The sequence below is a fragment of the Pseudorca crassidens genome, chromosome 17 (assembly GCF_039906515.1).
Source record: "Pseudorca crassidens isolate mPseCra1 chromosome 17, mPseCra1.hap1, whole genome shotgun sequence".
Classification (NCBI taxonomy): Eukaryota; Metazoa; Chordata; class Mammalia; order Artiodactyla; family Delphinidae; genus Pseudorca; species Pseudorca crassidens.
Window position 1 is genome coordinate 39,954,246 of NC_090312.1, and position 19,925 is coordinate 39,974,170.

The window sequence follows — 19,925 nt, forward strand, 5'->3', positions numbered from 1 at the left end:
AATTCTCACAATAGTCCTGTGGAATATTATTGCCCTCATTTCACAGATCAGGAAACTGAAGCTCACAGAAGTTAAATGACTTGTCAGAACCGCACTGCTATAAAACTATGAAGCCTGTTCCTCCTTCATGACACTTGCTGCCTCTCTAAGACAAATGTGAGGTAAGTGGTCAGAACAATTCAAATGTTAAAGGATGTCTCTGAGTCTGTAGTGACATTCTTACTCACTGCCTCCTTCTTGGATAAATACACAGTGCATCTGTAGAGTGTGTTCCTATAAATAAGTCTCCTAACTTTTCCCATCTGTAGAGGTAAGGAGAGACCGTGGGGTGGAGGTGGCAGGAGAGAACACTTCAGGTGTTCAATCATGCGGATTGCTGGGAGTGTGGCATCAACTTAGCCAGCTCCGCATCTGCCTGGTCACCTGAGTGTCTCAGGTAAACCGGGCCAGAAAAGTCTAACAAATGCTTTTCTTGCCCTAAACTCATTTTAGGTCATGAAGAGCTGAGAGAACAGGTATTATAAATTCAGGGTACTTTTTTTTATTGTTCCTGGGATTTCACTGCTGTCCTTCCTTATCTGCTAATAGATCCTAGATGGCAGAGGTTTTATGTATTTTATATATTTTGAATCAGGTCTCAACAGTGAAAATAAAGGTAGTTACTGTGTTCATCTGCACACCACCACTTCTCCCCACTTTAAGGATTACACACCTTGACAACAGGGATGAACAAAGGAGCCAGGCTGGGCTACTGTGATTTTCCCACCTGAGTTGGATGTGATGAATTACTTGGTTCTTCTGTGCTTAACAGGCTGTAAAGATGTTAAGTCTTGAGTTTTGAGCTGCATAAGGTCATAGTTCAGCCTCTAAGGGGACAGCTGGCTTGAGAGAATGAAGGCACCATGAAAGAAGGTGGAATAAGCACCAGAGAGAGCGAGTACGTGTCCTAACAGCATCCCATTGCTGGAGTCCGTAAGACCCAATCCAGCCCTACTCTTCTTGTGGCTCGCTCAGATTCTCCATTTTGCTCCAGGTCGTCTGAGTTAGATTTCTGTCACTTAGTACTGAAGGAGTCTGGACTAATACAGAAATTATGCTTTAATACCTGAAATAATAACAGTGGCTTCTTGAGAGTTAACTTTGTGCCAAGTACTTCACTCAGATTGTCTATTTTTTTCTTGAATATAATCACACAAGGCGGGTATCACCCTTTTATTTACGAAGAAATTGAAGTTCTGAGAGGTTAAATGACTTTCTTAAGGTCACACAGCTAGAGAGTGGTAGAGCAAGATTTTGAATCCATTTCTGCTTGACTCCTAAATCCATGCTCTTAACATCTAGGCTATGTTTTACCTCAAAATGGTTTTCAAGTCTGGCTGTATATTGCAGTCTCCTGGGGGGCTTCTAAAAACAGGTGTGCTCAAGCCCTCTCTCTGGCCCCAAGTTTGCACAAGTCCAGCAGGCACCTTTCACATGGAACACAATGGACTTGTGCTCTGGGAGGTTGCGGGCCCTGAGGGATGAATATGTTCTATGGTAAATGTACTCCCTGAACTTGTGCAACTGTTGTGACCCTGCAGCCAGACCAGTTAAATCTGAATCTTTGGAGATGGGGCGTCAGTGCTGATATATTTTTAGAAGCCTCCAGGTGATTTTAAAGTTCAGTCAAGGGTGTGAACCACAACTGTAACCTGAACACATATCTGGGTCTACACCAATACAAGATGAGAAATTACAGCAATTGAAGCTAACATATTAAATGACTACAGTTATTTCGGATAAAATCTTCTGTCAGGAATAGTGAGTGTGGAATCACTGACCCCTCCATCTGTGCTTTGCACTGCAGTGTTGACTAAAGATATTAAAATGATATCTATGAGTACCTTCATTCTTTAAATATGGCATCAATGATACTTAATAAACTATTTCTGCAAAAAATGTGGATTTTGTATAGATGTGTCCAGCAAACATTTCCACTTAGGTTTAAACCTTCCATAACTGGGTAGTTTTGGGTATTGATGAAAGCCATGCCTATCTCTACATAGGATTCTGTTCTCTCAATTGTCAGGAGACTATTTCAGCCATTACAACAAGAAGGAAGGAAGGAAGGAAGGAAGGAAGGAAGGAAGGAAGGAAGGAAGGAAGGAAGGAAGGAAGGAAGGAAGGAAAGAGAGAGAGAGAGAGAGAGAGAGAGAGAGTTGGAAAGATGGCAGAGGAAGAGGCAAGAAAAAAGATCCCTTTGGTTTCAGAAAAATCTCCTGAAAAAGAGGAAGGCTTATCAGGGCCTGAAAGCCACCCAGGCAAAGCAGGCGCTTTTGCAAAGGAAGGAGCAGAGGAAAGGAAAAGAGATCAAGTTTAAGCGACTAGAATGGTTCCTACATGATTCCTGGCGGCAACTACGTGACAGGGTGCGACTCAGACAACTAGAAGTGAAACCTCATGGCTTAGAAGCGCCAGATAAACATTGCTTGGCCTTTGTTGTGCGCATCGAAAGGATTAATGGGGTGAGTTTACTGGTGCAGAGGACCATTGCAAGACTTCGCCTGAATAAGATTTTCAGTGGTGTCTTTATGCAAGTAACCTCTCAAACCATAAACATGCTTTGTATAGTGGAAACTTATGTGACCTGGGGATTTCCAAATCTGAAGTCTGTTCGGGAACTCATCTTGAAACGTGGACAAGCCAAGGTCAAGAATAAAATCATCCCTCTGACAGACAACACAGTGATTGAGGAGCACCTGGGGAAGTTTGGTGTCATTTGCTTGGAAGACCTCATTCACAAAATTGCCTTTCCGGGGAAGAATTTTCAGGTGATCTCAGGGTTCTTGCGCCCTTTCCAACTCTCAGTGGCCTGTCACGCTACCAAAAATAGAGTGGGCTTCCTCAAGGAAGTGGACTCAACTGGCTGTCAAGGTGAATGCATCAATCAGCTCATCCAGCAGCTGAACTAAACCCAACATATCTGTGCATGTGGAAGCATGTGTTTTTGTTTTATGGAATTGTTATCCAGTATCTTCAAGGAAGATTACTTTCTGCTGTATCTTCAGAAACTGGAGGGGAAGGGTCAGGGAAAAGATGGTGATGTTCAGGGCAGGCACTTTTCATCCCACTTCAGTTCCAAGAAAACGTTCCTGTGTGTTTTCTGCAAAGACTGCAGTCCACGTCTAAAACCAGCAAAGGACTTGTGCCATGGAGGAGGGAGTCATGTTTTACCACACCTATCCTGGGATTTAATGTTGGTGAACGAATGAACACCCACACATGAATACAAGACAGCAGTGGACCAGGCCCAGGGGCATATTGAACCTGGGGTATCCAAAGGCCTTGTTTTGGAAAGAACTTGAAATACAATTAGAAAGAAGCGCATAAAAAGAAAGAAGAAAGAAAGAAAGGAAGAAAGGAGGGAAGGAAGGAGGGAAGGAAGGAAGGAAAGAAAGAAAGAAAGAAAGAAAGGAGGGAAGGAAGGAAGGAAAGAAAGAAAGAAAGAAAGAAAGAAAGAAAGGAAGGAAGGAGGGAAGGAAGGAAGGAAAGAAAGAAAGAAAGAAAGGAGGGAAGGAAGGAAGGAAAGAAAGAAAGAAAGAAAGGAGGGAAGGAAGGAGGGAAGGAAGGAAGGAGGGAAGGAAGGAAGGAAAGAAAGAAAGAAAGAAAGAAAGAAAGGAGGGAAGGAAGGAGGGAAGGAAGGAAGGAGGGAAGGAAGGAAGGAAAGAAAGAAAGAAAGAAAGAAAGAAAGGAGGGAAGGAAGGAAGGAAAGAAAGAAAGGAGGGAAGGAAGGAAGGAAGGAAGAAAGAAAGAAAGAAAGAAAGAAAGAAAGAAAGAAAGAAAGAAAGAAAGAAAGGAGGGAAGGAAGGAAGGAAAGAAAGAAGAAAGAAAGAAAGAAAGAAAGAAAGAAAGAAAGAAAGAAAGGAGGGAAGGAAGGAAGGAAAGAAAGAAAGGAGGGAAGGAAGGAAGGAAAGAAAGAAAGAAAGAAAGAAAGAAAGAAAGAAAGAAAGAAAGGAAGGAAGGAAGAAAGGAAGGAAGAAAGAAAGGAGGAGGAGAAGGAGAGGGAGGGACAGATGGAGAGAAGAAGGAAGGGGAAGGGACGAAGGAGGGAGAAGGGAGGGAGTAGGGAGGAAGGAAGGAAGAAAGGAAAGAATACTGAGGACACACTTCATAATTAGTCCTATTACAGGCAACAGCTTGCCAGATTACAAGCGATCCACAACTAATAGATTTCACAGATCTCAGCCATATTTGATTTATGCATTACGAACTGGAAGGACAATTAAGATAGCAAATGTCATACTGTAAAAGAAAGTTTAGTTACCATGAATTATGCAATCTCACACTTTCCTATAAAAACGAGATAATAGGGAGACTTAATTCACTGTGTTAGAAATTCCCATGAGGGGAATGTACAAGAATATCAGGTTAAGTAGTCATTTTTGAACTTTAATACTGAGCAAAGGAAGGATCTTAAGCCAATGAAAGTACCCAGACTAAGGAGTCTATTGCACACAATTGAGATATAACTCATTTCTATAGTAAAACGTCCTTACCCAATCAGAACTCAATTTTACCAAAACCTCTCGAATTGTGATGCTTTTCCTGTTGTTCCCATAATCCTATGCTTATTAAAGTAATTAAAATGATAAGCATAGTTTTAGTAGAGCTCTTGTAAGAAACTGATGAGTTGTCACAATACGAGAAGACTTCTTTGACTCAAAGAAGGTTCAACAAGCAGATTATGTCCAATTACAGTAAGACTTCATTGTTAATATCTGAGAACTCCAGCAACCCCTGCCAATCACAGTGCAATATCTTATGGGACTATTCCAAGTCTCTCCAACTGTACAGTTTAATTTGGCAAAACATCAAGTAGCAAAACATCCAAAAAAGTGCAATTTTAGCAAGAAATTGCCAGAAGACATGCAGACCAACCCACGAGATGTGCAGATCTGTGAAGCTGGTTTTTGTCTTGAGTCTCTCAAAGGAGGATGCTGTGCGTTAGATGAAGCCTACTCAGTGGCTGGGATTGAGCCCCATCATGTCTGACTCCTGTTCAGAACGTTCAAAAGTTTCTGGCTGTCTCAAATTCTTTGAATCGCGTTCAGGGTCCAACTGGGGTCCCAAGGGACCTTTTCAGTTTTAGCTCTATTTCCCTATATTAAACTAAACTTTGGCCAAACCAGACTACTCATCATTTCAAGAACCTGTTGAACTTTCTTGCCTATGCAATTTTGTGTATCTCCACCTTTTCATGTGCAATGCAGTCCCTCTCCATCCAACAAAATTCTGCTCTTTCTGGAAAATCAGGTGAAATGCCACCTCTCTTGTGATGCCCCATGATTTTAATTCCTCTCTTGCTTGAACTCCTATGGTGCTTTGTTCTTCCTGTGTCTAAACCCTCCATTAACTCCTTGAGGATAGAGAGTGAACCTTGTATATGACACTGGAATAAAACAGGCCCATATGTTAATTCTGGCTTTTCCACTTAATATCTTTGTGACTTTGGACAAAGGAAACTCCCTGAGCTCCAACTGACTCATCTGAAAATTGGTTACAGACTACTACTGTATGCTTTAAAAGGTTCTTATAAAATTATATAAGATAATGTATGTAAAGCAGCTAAAATAATACTTGACATACAAAAGACGCTCAACACGTATTAAATTCCCTCTTTATTCCCCTTGTCTGAATGTCATGTAGTACTTACTAGATATTTCTTGAATGAATGAATGAATGAATGAAACTGTCTGAGTCAGATCTAATAAGAAAGAACAGGCAATGTATGTGCTGAGGATCCAACTATGACACTCCAAGGTAATTATTTTAATAAGTCGTACAACTAGTCCTGTCTGTAACCTTTTTCTCGCTTTATAAAGAAAAATTATAAATAAGCATTTAAGCATTTTAGAAATCACTAGTTTCAGATTTTAAGACAAAAATATGAAAGATAGAAATGATATTTCATTCAGGGTAACTTGCATTATAGGTTAACAGAAATGTGTACATCTCTAGTGGAATATATAACATAAAGACAGAAAAAGAACCTGCAATAAACAAACCACTTTCAATAATCACGCTGTTGTTGGTTGTGTGGTGGTGTTATTCTGAGACTACCGTGTGTGCTTTGGGAGAAAGCAAGTGAGCGGTTATGCTGTTGCACTAAGAACCAGGATTTCTGGCAAAGGAAGAAGGAGACACAGACATGACACCAGTGAGGTAAAGTGCAGCTTTGGAGTCCTCAACCTGAACTGGAAATATATAATTCACAATACCTTCTTTTTAAAATTAATTAATTAATTAATTATTTTGGGGCTGCGTTGGGTCTTTGTTGTGGTGTGTGGGCTTCTCATTGCGGTGGCTTCTCTTGTTGCGGAGCACGGGCTCTAGGCGCACGGGCTTCAGTAGTTGTGGTACGTGGGCTCAGTAGTTGTGGCTCGTGGGCTCTAGAGCACAGGCTCAGTAGTTGTGATGCAAGGGCTTAGTTGCTCCGCAGCATGTGGGATCTTCCCGGGCCAGGGCTCAAACCCATGTCCCCTGCATTGGCAGGTGGATTCTTAACCATTGCGTCACCAGGGAAGTCCCCACAATATCTTTTTTCTTAAGAGAAAAAGAAATTCTAGTTCTATCCGCTAAAAAGACTTAGAAACGATGACCAACCCAGTAGCAATAAGCATACTTAGTGTTCAGACTGTGGTCTCTAAATACAGTGACCTAGTAGAAGAAAGTGGAGCTCTTTGGAGAAATAGCTGATTCCATCTGGGGCAGGAAATACACAAGATAGCCTGGAACACTGTCACATCAGAAAGCTAGGACACTATCAGTGACTACAAGGGCATTTCAAAAGAACTCAGGAACCAGTTTAAAGAGGCTCTCATTGGCCAAAAATAGGACAATTCTGAGCATAAATAAGCATAATTACTACAACAGAATGAAGCACATCTATATTTTTTAAATCCATTAGTAAATTATGATAGTAAAAATTAGCCCAATCAGTTATCTTTGGAGGGTACTAGGGAATCAACTAATAATTTTAAAAATAGGTAAATAAAGGGAAAGAATGAAACATATGTCCTACTTTTCTTACACAAAAGTACCTCCGAGTAACCAGATAGTCAATGGGGGGAGAGTTCTTTTTATAGAATTATTTCAACTAATAATCAAAGCTACCATTTTGCAACCCCCAATGAAATAACAGATCTCGGCAATAATCTTCAATGACAGTTAATATCATAAAAAGAGAGAAAACTAGACATCACTCATAACGGAAATAAACATCGATACCTAAGAAGTATTCTTGCCCTCGAAAATTAAAAAAAAAAAGTCAAACCTGAATCAGATCAAGCCTCTAGAATTAACTACCAATTAACAGAAATATAAAAGAGTGGGAACATGTTAAATGATTCCATAGAAAAGGAATTATCTAAATCCAGACTATAGGAAATCCCATGGAACAAAGTACTTGGTTTCTGTAACAAACAAGCAGCAGAAAGAAGAAAAATGAAGGTGGAACCTATGGATTAGAAGAGACTTAGGAGACATCGACCACATCCACCGATTGCATTGTTTGACCCTTACTGGAATCCTGTTTTACACAAGAAAATTGTGAAGGAAAATGCAGCTTGGAGGAAACTGGAAACATTTGAAAACTGGCGATATATTGGATATGATATTAAGAGATTATTGTAAAATATTTTAGGAGGAATAATATATGACTACAATATTATTATTCCTCCTAATATATATATAATATATATATATCTCCTTACCTTTTAGAGATACATTAAAATATTTACAAAGGAGATGATATAAAATGATATGATGTTGGGCATTTGCTTCAAAATAATCTTGGCATAGAGGGGTGTAAATGAAGTAAGCCTGCCCAAGGATGAAAAATTCCTGAGTGACGAGTATATAGGAGAGTTCATTAGACTATTCTCTTCACTTTTGCATATGTTTGAAATTTTCTGTAATAAAAATTTTATACCATATTTAAAAGCATCTAATACACCAGGCCATACTGAATTTTACAGGCTCTAATCACTTAAAGTAGGGATAGACAAAGTTCACATAGCTGACGCGGAGGAAACATATTCTGAAATCCTACTTCCTTGTACTCTACTGGTTTTTTCTGAGAAAATTTCAGTGTAGCTTTATTTGGTTTTCCATGAAGTCTTCCTTCATGATTATTAAGTAAACCAAATCACAGTCAGTACTCGATAGTGAGCTCCTGGAGAAAAGGGGCCATATCTTATTTTTGTATCCTCCATAGTTTATATATAATATGGCTACCTGTTGAATGAAGTGTTACATAAGGAGTCAATTAGAGCATCTGTAAAGTATTAAGTGAAACTGATGGAAAGTCAAATGCATAGGAAAGGGAACCCGGAAGAACCAACCTTGAGGTCTTGAAAGGGGCAGTCAGGGAAGTGAAACTTTTCTAGGCTACATTATTAGCAGGCATGGGAAATCGTAGATAGAGAAATTTAAGTCATAGTGGTTTTTGGTCACTATAGTGCAGAGAATAGTGCAATAATTTAGCGCTACCCTCTGATTTTCTAAAGTAATTGTTTCTAATCCTGTGCTACTTCCTCAAGCTCCCTTTTCACACCAGGTCTTCCCACTTTGAGCCTCCTACTTGAGTGTGACAGTGTACTCCCTGGCAAGAGTTTTACGGATTCCCTTCTAAAACCCTGCTCTTACCTTCTCCTGAAGACGTCTGGTGACTTTGCATCAACTACAAGAGTTTCCACCAGAAATTTATGTCTCTTCTTCATCTGACCCAGAGGTACTCAACTGTACCTACCACCCACTGCTCTCCAAGTAGATTCCTCTGCCCTGTGAAATCACTCTCCCCACTGTCCCCAATGGGGACAACTGCCTTTGTTCACATGACTTCTGCCACCAGGAATGCCCTTCTCACCCCTTCTGTCCCTTCTGACACTACAAATCCTTCAGTTTCCAGCTCAGTTCACCTCTTCCAGGCCTTTCCTTTCTTCTACCCTATGAGTTCCTACCGCTTTCTGCATGTGTTATTTATCTTGGTGCTGTACCAAAACTTCCTTTTTCTGTGACTTAATTCTTTCGTATGTTCATCTTAAAATCAAATACATCTACTCAGTAAACATTTATTGGACACCTATTATGTTCCAGGTAATAATAGGTATTGGGTGTTTAAGGGTGAATAAAATACTCTCTTGGTTTTCAATACAGTTAAGGAGATAAAATACAAAGTATATTAACTTTAAAGTGAAAATGTGTGCTTTAAATAACAGATTGGGCAACAACAGAAGACACTTCAGAAGGCAGTGCATGACTAACTGCCCGATGGTAGAAACAATGCCCTCTCCTTCTAGGCCATTGTCAGTCATACTACAGGGTATGAGCCCAGCCTGCTTTGGTCAAGATACCCAGTGGCTTCTCTGGAGCTGCAGCAGGCCTACTGCAAGAGGAAAGAACATGAGAAGCTTATTCTGTTAGCTGTTATTATTAGCTGTTCTGATGCGCAGTTCCCAATAGTGTGGTATTGATATGGATGTTACACACACCTATCTAGCATACAGCAGATGATGAGCATTAAAGCAAGAGCTCTGACTCACCTGAGTTAGCGGTGAGAGGCAGCCACCTGCTATAATACTCTGCATTACCCTTATCACTCTCTAATGTTTTCCTCCATTCTTGATTTCTTTGTTATAGTTTGTCTCCTCCTACTGTCCTCTCCCCACTCCCCACTATAATGTAAACTCCATAAGGGCAGAGAGCTGGTAAGTCTTTTTCATGCTCTATCTTCAGTGTGTAGAGTGCCTGGTTTACAGTAGGCACTCAAGACATGCTTGCTGATTGAATGAAACTGCTAGGCTATTTAAATAAGGGCTATAGTCGCAAACCAGGAAGTGCCTTTTCATGTTCCCAGTGGGGTGAGGTCTACTCACCATGCAGCATCAACCTCTCCAACATCACTAGCACAGAGTTTTTTCACCATCAAGGAGGCATCTTTTAATTAGTGACAGCAGGGGACATAGAACTACTGTATTGCACTATTCCATCTGGTGACTGGAAAACGTATGAGTCCTGGGTCCAGAGGTTGAACCTTCAATTTACTTTACATTCCTGCTTGTGTCCTGATCTTCTCCTTTCTTGGAAAATTTTAAAAGAAAGGCCTTTGGAGATGTAGAAGTGAAAAGTTTTCATTTAGTTCTGCTTAATGCCATGTAAGGTATCAGAAAGACGCAAGAAGGAAGTTCTGAGTAATCTGCATATTTGGTACTTCACTATGGAGTCTGAGCTATTATGAAAAGATGAAAGAAATTAAAATGTGATTTTAAAAACAATTCAAGATACAAGAAAAGAGGACAGCTCAGTGAAGCAAAGTTATTACTAAAGTAATCACAACTTACGTTATGGCATTACAGCTTACAAACCTCTCTCACATCATCTAACTCTTCCTGCAAACCTAGACATTACTGATTCAGCATTTGATTCAAGACGTTTTGTCAAGGGCCAGGCGCTTCTCCTTAGGTGCTGGAAACTATGAGACATTCACAATCAATCACAACTCTAAGGGTAAGTGCCGTGAGGAGAGGCAAACCGGGGGTTATGGGAACATAACTCAAGGTTCACTCACCCAGACCGCTGGGGATCAAAGAAGGCTTGTGAGAGGAGAAATAGGTGCTGAACCATGGATGAGTAGGAATTAGCTGGAGAAGAAGACAGAACAGGGCAGGTCCAACGGCTAGGAAGCTGAGAACACAGGGTGCACCGGAACCTCAATTAATGAAACTTGTATGAGTAAGAGATGGATAGAGAGCAGTGGGGCAGCCACGAGAGGCAAGGCTGTACATTAGCCCAGGGTGGAACCAGAAGGACCTTGAATTCCATGCTAAACAGAGACCTGACACTGAAGACGATGGGGAGACACTGAAGGACTTCAAGTAACGAGGAGAGATGATCAGATATGCCGCTACTCTTAGTTGCTTATCAGTGGGAAGCCTCATCTCCTTCCTAAAGAATCCCAGCTTTTCTCACACATCAGGAGGCTACATTTTCAGGGGAGACTGAGCTCTACCCTAGACCCAGGAAGTAAAATTCGATCAATATAATCCAATTTTGGTTATTCTACTCCATTGCCACCAACATGGCCAATGAAATTGAGGAAAAATCTGCTTCGGGGCTTCTGGATGCGATTGTCTTACTGTTAAGAAGGACTGGCCATTATAGACATTCTCTCTTCCACTACTGCACTATGCGTGAGAATGTGTTGCCTGGGACAGCTGCAGCCATCTAGGGACCACGGGGAGACACGCCTGAAGACAGAAGTCAACACGCTGAGCGTGGCACGGTGGAAAGGTGGCAAGAACCAGGGTCTCTGATGTGGTTGATGATTAAATCAAGCATTCTGGAACCACCCACTCGAGAGCTCTTTTTAAAGTAAATTTAAAAAATCCCCTTACTACTGTTCTAAGTGGCAGCTTCTGTGATATTTTGCAGCTGAAAGCATCCCAATTGAAAGCATCCCAATTGAAAGCATCCCAATTGAAAGCATCCCAATCTCACTTTTAATTTAGAAAGTTCACTTTGGAAGCAGTGAGCCAGTTAGATGGAAGGGAACTAAGAATGCAGTTGGTATGTCAGTAGGAGGCTGCTATAGGAAGATCAGTGAGTACTCCTGAGACAAGGTGTATGGGGTAGAGAGAAAGGAATGGGCTTTGAAAATAGGAGGAATTTGGAGGAAACAGGACTTGAGAGTGTTTGGTTCTATGTTCCGGATGATTGCGTGGTTTCTGGGAGGTGGTGGCAGTCAATGAGAGAGGGGACAGAGGAGGAAGAGGACGCACGTGGGGCTTGGTGGTGACCATACCTATTTTGCATATGAGATAACCAAGTCTCACTCACTAGTCTGTATAGACTGTGAGAGTACAGATCTTGTCTATCTTCTTTACTATTGATTCCCAAGTGCCATACAGCAGATGAGTAATAAGAATGCTTAATAGGGCTTCCCTGGTGGCGCAGTGGTTGAGAGTCCGCCTCCTGATGCAGGAGACGCGGGTTCGTGCCCCAGTCCGGGAGGATCCCACATGCCACGGAGCGGCTGGGCCTGTGAGCCATGACCGCTGAGCCTGCGTGTCCGGAGCCTGTGCTCCACAACGGGAGAGGCCGCGACAGGGAGAGGCCCGCGTACCGCAAAAAAAAAAAAAAAAAAAAGAATGCTTAATAATCAATGTGTGAGGCTGAGAAAACTGACATCATTTGCCTTAGACGGCACATGAAGTTCAAAGTTGTGAAGCTAGAACACACACTCTAATTCTTCCCAGCGCACTGTCTACCACTTGCCGAGATCATCAGCAAAAGCTTGCCTCTCAGATTCTGAAGCAGAGGAAGGAACTCATTGGTAGATATGGAATCATGGTGCACTCACTGCCTCAGGTCACAAGAAGAGAGCATCTCATTTTTTACATTAACGTATCAATATATTTTATAGAAGAGTTCCTAAAGAAAGGTGTTCAAGAAGGATGCATTAAGGACCTCTGAGAACCATGAATCATACCTTATTACTGGCATGTTCAGAATGAAATAGATTCCTGTCATTCTAACCTGGAGCTTATAATTGGAGGATCAGGCAAAAGTTTAAGGTTGAAGGCCTCTCTGCTATCTGGGGCCAATAGAGACTAACCTAAATCCCTCTTGGACTCCTTTGAGTCATGCTCTTGTATTACCTTTGACGGAGTCAGGGAACAAGAATCTTGCCACTTTATGTGGTAAATTATCTATGTGTATTATTGCACTAATGTACTAGAAAATATGACTCAGCATCTTCTCTCAGTCTTTACTCCTGTAAATAAATAATCCTAATTGCTCTAGCCTCCTTAATTTATGTCGTTCTTCCATCTGTCGTTTTTTCTATCTTTCTGTCTTTTTTCTCAGCATCCTTAATTTTCTCCACAGTCTTAAGCTGAAGGACCCAAAGCTTGTCGGGAAAACAATTACCTCTGTGTTTCTGTTTTTTCTCTTGTGAGATTTACAAGAATTTAAATGTTTCCCAAAATTAAACTAAGAGCTACAGAGGAGGCAACGAAGTAGAAAACATTGACCTTGATCTCAAAGAATTGATCACTGAGTACAGGAGGCGGGATGCACGGAAATTCCTAGTAACCCAAGAACGTTTGTGTGTGATTCAAGTGCGAGACTGGGGGCTACAGAAGCGTCTTAGAAATTCAGAAAGGCAACACAGCACCAGGGTCTGTTAAAGATGGATTTGCGGTCACCAATGAATATGGAGTGAGACTTAAAGAGCATTTAGGATTTGGAGGAGAAAATAGGAAGGCGTATGGAAGGGGGTAGAAACGGGAGAAGGCTGGAGTATAAAGGTATCTGGAACAGAGAGTTTATGTGGAAAATACATCTGTTATTTTTTTAACTTTTCCCCCCAAAGCCTTATACTTATGTTGACAGTTATCCTGTCCATCATGGACATCACCTAGATGGATGAAGGATATCCTATCTCCTCTCCAAAGATGATCCTTTCATAAATTTATCTATTTGGCTTCTATAATTTATGAAAATCATGTTGAATTTTAATTCTATCTGTGCTCTTAATTAGTATTTTGATATTGAGTATACATGAAACATTAAAAAATTGGGGCTCAGTCATCAGACTACAGAAATTTGATAGGTCAAGGACATGGTAAGGGCTCAATAAATATTAGTTCAATGGATGACAGGAAAGAAAAAGAGAAAGAAGAAAGGAAGAATGGAGTGTGGAAGTATTTCTCATTAATTTTCCAAAAGTTAGGTGAGCAGTTATTTAACTCATACTTAATTAGTATCTTGAATCCTATCTTTAGGTTTAACTCACTGTAACTTACCATATCTTCAAGAATTCAGAGTACACAACTAGTATATTTTTATTTTCTTTTTCAGATTAACTATGGTTCTCCATCTTTTTTCTAAAGTCCCTGAAATTTTCAACGGGTAACAAGAGTTATAAACAGTTCCATTATTTCTTCCAGGAAGAGCCCAAACTTGAAATATCAAAAGATAGCTTCAATAGTAATAGGGAAAAACAGCAATAATTTGGTTCCATCTTACAATACTCTAAACGAAATAAAAAAGAATTCCAGGAAACATTAGTTGCAGTCTAAATGAACTATCAAGTTTATATAAACCTTCCTGATCTACAGAGATAGAGAGGGGAGTGGAACAAAGAATGCGAGAAGAAATAAGTAATTATTTACAATAACAAACTCCTTTCCCCCGGGGTAAATTATTCTGGAGCAGGAATGAACTGAAATCCTTTGCATAAGCAAGAGCTGAGTAAGATAAACATTTCAGACACTGCCATAGATTTGGAAGACCATCTCAGCATTCCAGACGCCCCTGTGTTGTTGCATATTGTGGGAAAGGGGCCACCAGCCTTGAAACCAAAGTGGCCTGTTCTCAGGATGACATCTACACTTAAGAGCCGGAGAGACTTGGGCGAGTCATTTAGTCCCTCTGAGTTCGTTTCTTCATCTGAAGAAGAGGAATAATTGCACTTACCTCCTAGGACTGTTGTACAGATCAAACAGACAGGGTCTTCAAAAAGCCTAACCGTGTGTCTGACAACTAGTTCTGTAAGTTAGAACTCGCATTAATGTTGAAGCAACCACAAGGGGGCTCAAATTCCCTACGGCACTGTGGCAAGAGGGGAAGCCCTTCTTACCTTTGTGAAGACAATCAAATCAACCTGTTAATTCCAAATAGAACCATTCTTATGGAGTATCTACATGGAAGGAGTAAAGCTAGAGCCGATTCTCTTTTGTTGATCCAGTGCAACAGAAGCAAAACTAGCTGGGAGGAGGCAGCACACGTTTTGTTCTACTTCGGTCCAGGCTTCAGTTCCTCACCTCCCCTTTAAGCACCCCCGGTCTTCACTCGAATTCACCCACAATCCATCAGTCTTTTCCTCACCTCTATCCCCAGCAAACTGACTTAGCTTTTCTGAAATTTTACCAAGATTCTTATTGAAAAAGTTAAGGGTCAGGAAAAATCTAAAATTCAAACAAAATCGTTCTATAGGACTTAAAGGGCAAACTCCCTTCCCCTAGACCTTGATCATGATTAAAAACATATATGTAGAGAGTCTTGTGTCTGTCTAGATGACCCACTGAAAATGGAAATGTTGTTTTAAGATATTTCACAATATGGTTAAAATATACACAAATCATTGGAGAGAATTTAGTTTCTTGTCTTAGAATAAAGAATAGCTCCTTCTGTTTTTAGTTATGTAAGATTATTAGCAACCTTAACATCTAAAATATACCTTAATCTATAATATCTAAAGAATGAGCTTTTTAAAAAGTTTAAATCCATATAGTATGCTATTGGTAAAGTCTACTTTGCAGGCTTAAAAAAAAAAAGGCTGGAGTGGGGTGGATCTAGAGAGACTTTTTTTTAAACCTGTGAAATGTTTTGTAGCCATAGAAATGGTTCTGGAAACCATAATTTTAAAACTATTCAAACGCTGGACTTCCTGTTTGCATAGTACAAGTACAGAATAATTTGCAAATAGATTCTTTAACAGTGTTTTTGATTATGGAGATGATGGTGTTAAGGGAACAACCCCAGGTCATAGAGGTCTAATATCAACAATAACCCTTTCTCATGGCCAGTCTAGGGCAAATTTGTGAAGTACTGTTTGTCTTCTTTAGGACTGCTCTCCTTTCTAGTCCTGTAACCGCCAGGCCTATTCCTATTACATAATTTCATCCCTGCCCAGGACTTGTCTTAAAAATATCAACCTGATGAATCACTGATCAGGGTAAATTAGTTTATGTCCAACCTCTTAAAGTAGTCTCTGCATTAGGAAAATATGATTAGCAAGAAGTACCCAACCTCAAAGAATAAATCTCTAATGGTAAAATTTCAGATATCATGGATTTGGGTAGGGAATTATTTGGGTCAGAGAACTTTCTGCAGCACAGGACTAGAACTAGAAGGATATTAGTATTAATAATTGCCTTCTACTCTATTTCATAAATTTTGGTCAGGAGATCATTTGTGCTACAATTACCAGACACCTGCTTAAAACAAAAAACAAAACAATTTCTAGGCACAATCCCAGAGTCATTAAATCAGAATCTCTTGGGGTGAGGAACTTATACTTCAGAAAGAGAAGACAGATGGGTAAATAAATAAAAGGAGCATTATTATCCCAATATTGGAAATCAACAGATTATACCTTGTGGACAAAGCTAAGGGTTTATATATATATACATTTTTTTTTTTTTTTTTTTTTGCTGTACACGGGCCTCTCACTGTTGTGGACTCTCCCGTTGTGGAGCACAGGCTCCGGACGCGCAGGCTCAGCGGCTATGGCTCACGGACCCAGCTGCTCTGCGGCATGTGGGATCTTCCCGGACCAGGGCACGAACCCGTGTCCCCTGCATCGGCAGGCGGACTCTCAACCACTGCGCCACCAGGGAAGCCCTAAGGGTTTCCATATTTTAAATGACCTACAAGTATCTACTGTGGCACGTCAGAACAGAAATTTTAGTTTAAATTGGTAGCAGTAAAGAACCCCAACTTCATCTATTGCTCTTACCAGGTACTCCGGCTTGGATCCAGAAGTTAATGTCTGTCCCTTCTCCAGCTCTAAAGACCTGTGTGACATTGATGGGCTCCAGCAGGCACATGACCTCCTCCACGATGGCCCTGGCCTTGTCACTGCCAGTGAACTGCAGCCCAGAGGGTAAGAAGGTCCCCAGGTCAGACTCCATCACGAGGCTGTAGTTGGAAATATTTGCCTTAACAAAAGAGAGGAGTGTTTGGGTCATATTTGTTGCTTCTCTGCTTTCTCTTTGGAAGTTATCAAAAAAACAATAACCAAATACTTTATCTCCTCACCAGTTGTTGCCAAAGCACATGTTGCTCTGCTTGACTTAGGATCCAGTCTGCATATTACCTAACAGTTCTGAGATGCAAGATGACTCATCTTGGAATCTGCCGAATTTGAATCGACTTGGAAGGTTTTTTTTAAAATTCAGTGAAAATAAATATAAAACTCCATATAAAAATTACTCAATTATTGCTACTAGCAATAATATTCTTTCAACCAATTTTCTTAAGAGCCTACCTTGCACCAGATACAATTCCTTTTATATGGTGGGGACCTCCGGATAGTATTAGCCGTGCTTAGACAAAAAAAGGTGTAATCTGTGGGCCTATTTCTCTGCACCTCTTCCCCCTAGATGGATATTCTATCTTATTTTAATTGTGAATTCTGTGAAAGCTTAAAGGCATCAAACTGACAGGTTTGTGTTGGGTTTCTGATTCCCTTGTTGTTCCATCTGTTGAATCCCCAGGGAGGGAGGTAATAGAACAACACTTGAAATGCTGATCTCTCTGGGGTACAGCTGTAGCATCTAAACCCCGGCAACTCTGCCAGGCCACTAGTGTGTAAACTTTTTCCAGATAAAGTCTGGTAAGAAAGCACACAGTGATTCCACGTAGCCAGTATTGTCACAGCAAGAGCTTAGAATATAAGAGCCTCTCACCAGACTGCACAGCTAAATTGCCACACTGCCCTAAGACTTGCAAGTTTAAGGTCCTTCAAACTGGCCTGGCCAGCTATTTCCCAGGACCCATTCACTTCTTCCAGACTGACCATATACTACCTCGGTTGAGTTATTCCCAAGCTGTCATCCTCATTATTCACCTAGTAAAAATCAATAATAATATTTTTACAGTGCTTTCAGAGAGCTTTCATATTTGCAATCTCCTTTGATCTTCTTCCATAATCCATAAAGTAGACAGAGCAGTTTTATGGTTGATGCTGTTTTATAGAAAAGGAACTGAGGATCAGAGAAGTCAAGTGATTTGCTCAAAGTCACACAGTTGGCAAATGAGAGAGCTGGGTCTGAAATTCTGTGCTTTCCAAAACTCCACCCTGTCACCACTAGCATGGGAGGGAGGAAGTAGTAGGCCATGCTTGTTTTGAATTAGAATGATTTTTCACTTACAACATAACAATTTCAGGGTTGCATACATTTTTTTTTTCTGTAGAACAGAGATGTTTTTACAATGACTTCCTAACTGCTGCCATGGAAGGGTACTGTTGTTACAAGGGCAAGAACAGTACCCTTCGTTTCTAAAGGAGGATGTTGCCAGCATTTAAAGGACTGAACTTCATGGCCCTGGGATATCATTTTGTTGTTGTTGATGATGAGAAGGTTAACAAAGCAGAAGTCTGTTCATATTTCCACTTTCACTTCTAAGGAATTTCTGTCTTCATGGTGATTATCAGAGAAAGACCCAAGGCATTTATGATAAAACGTACCACCTCTGCTTTCAGCTGTGGCTACTGCATGACGGTAGCATCATTAGAGTTAATAACATGCAAAATATTTGCATTAATGTCTTACATTCAGGGCTCGTTCAACGAGCACATTGGTGCTACGTGAGCAAGTTGACATGAATTTGGCAGTCCTAACCCTGTCCCCTTATGTGCCCTGCTGCCCCCCGCCCCAAATTCTCTCCCTGCCCTGTAAAAATGAGAAAAGAAATAACATAATATATCTGCAAATAAAAACAGTTGGGTAATCTATGTGAGGATTCCCATATTTCTGGAAGATCCCATCCTTCCAACAAGAAAATTAGGCAATTTGCTCCTAACTATATACAATTTAGTTAAAAGTAGAGCTAGTCAGTAGTTTGGCCATCAGCCTGGTGAGATGGACACAGCCCTGGACCCACTCGACTCCATTCCTGACTCAGCAACGGACATGCTAGGCTGCTGAGGGGAGTGACTGGCCTCTCCCTCTGTCCCCATGTCATGTCACCTTGGCCTCTGGCTTCTCCATCTGTAGGCTGGGACAAATGCTCTTTTCCAGGCTTGAACAATGGGCCTGGGCACATGGAGCTTTGAGGGTCTTCAAAGAAAAGACATTTGTAGACCAAAAGTGAAAGTGGTGTGCGAGTTGAACGTGTCAGGGCTCCTAACAAAATATGCATTAAAGCCTTCTTGACCCTCTTCCACTGCAAATGAACAGATGTCCCTGGGACAGGGCACCCCACAGTTTGTGAATGGTACCGTGCAATGCCAGGATGTTAATGGGAATGTTGAGAATAATGTAAATAAAGGAGGTTTCAAAGGTGCCAGACGCTGTCTGCGTGGCAGCCTTTTTAGCAGAGTGGTAACAAGTATGCACTCTGGGGTTATTCAGACTGGGTTTGTGCACCAGATTAACCAATCATGGGCTCTGTGACTCTGGGCAGTCTGTGTAACCCCTCAGTTTCTCCTGCCATGAAATGGGGATAATACTGGTACCCAGTTCATGGAGTTGTAAGAAAGAGTGCAATGTAGACCCCAACGTATAACGAGCACTTGATCAATAGTTGCTGTTACTGGTCTTACCACTAAACATCAGTACCTCTCAGATTTTCAAGGATGGCCTCCATATAAACCATTCTGTTAGCTGCTTACAATGATAATATGTAGCTTTTTTGCAGTGCTTCCTATATGCCAGACACTGTATGAAAGGCTTTACAGCTTATCCCATGTAATGCTCCCCATCATTCTATAAGTGCCACATTTCTCATCTCACAGATGAAGCAACTGAGGTTTAGTCAGGTTAACTAACTTTCCCAAGGTTACCTAGCTAGTGAGTGGTTACCAGAATTCAAACCCGGAGGTCTGCCTGCCCAAGCCTGTGTTCTCAATCCCTCCACTGCCCTGTCTGCTGCTGCTTGTTTCCAGCTGTTGGGCCACAAGTCCTCACTTCTAATTCAAAAATACAAAGACTGTAGTGAAACAGATGTATGGAGTTTAAAATATTTTTGCGTGATCACAATACAAGGTCTGATTGGACAGAATTTATTGTCCCTGCTAACGAAGTAATTTGATTAAGCAAAGAGAAGAATGAAACAAAAACAAAAACAAGGACAAAACCCTTGGTCCACCATTTCCT

The 19,925-nt window shown here is 40.9% G+C and overlaps 1 protein-coding gene and 1 pseudogene across 2 annotated transcripts in view; one reads left to right on the plus strand and one right to left on the minus strand.

Annotated features, from left to right (window-relative positions):
• The window catches only part of CPQ (carboxypeptidase Q), a 468,037-nt gene that overhangs the window by 62,548 nt on the left and 385,564 nt on the right, over nucleotides 1–19,925 (minus strand). The window contains exon 7 of one of the 2 annotated variants that reach the window (XM_067711715.1): nucleotides 16,562–16,763. The exons of the other annotated variant lie outside the window; for it this stretch is intronic. Coding sequence (XP_067567816.1) covers nucleotides 16,562–16,763 — 202 coding nt within the window. The remainder of the gene's footprint in view (nucleotides 1–16,561; nucleotides 16,764–19,925) is intronic. 2 annotated transcript variants of the gene reach the window in all.
• On the plus strand, nucleotides 2,201–3,434 carry LOC137210693 (large ribosomal subunit protein uL30-like; annotated as a pseudogene).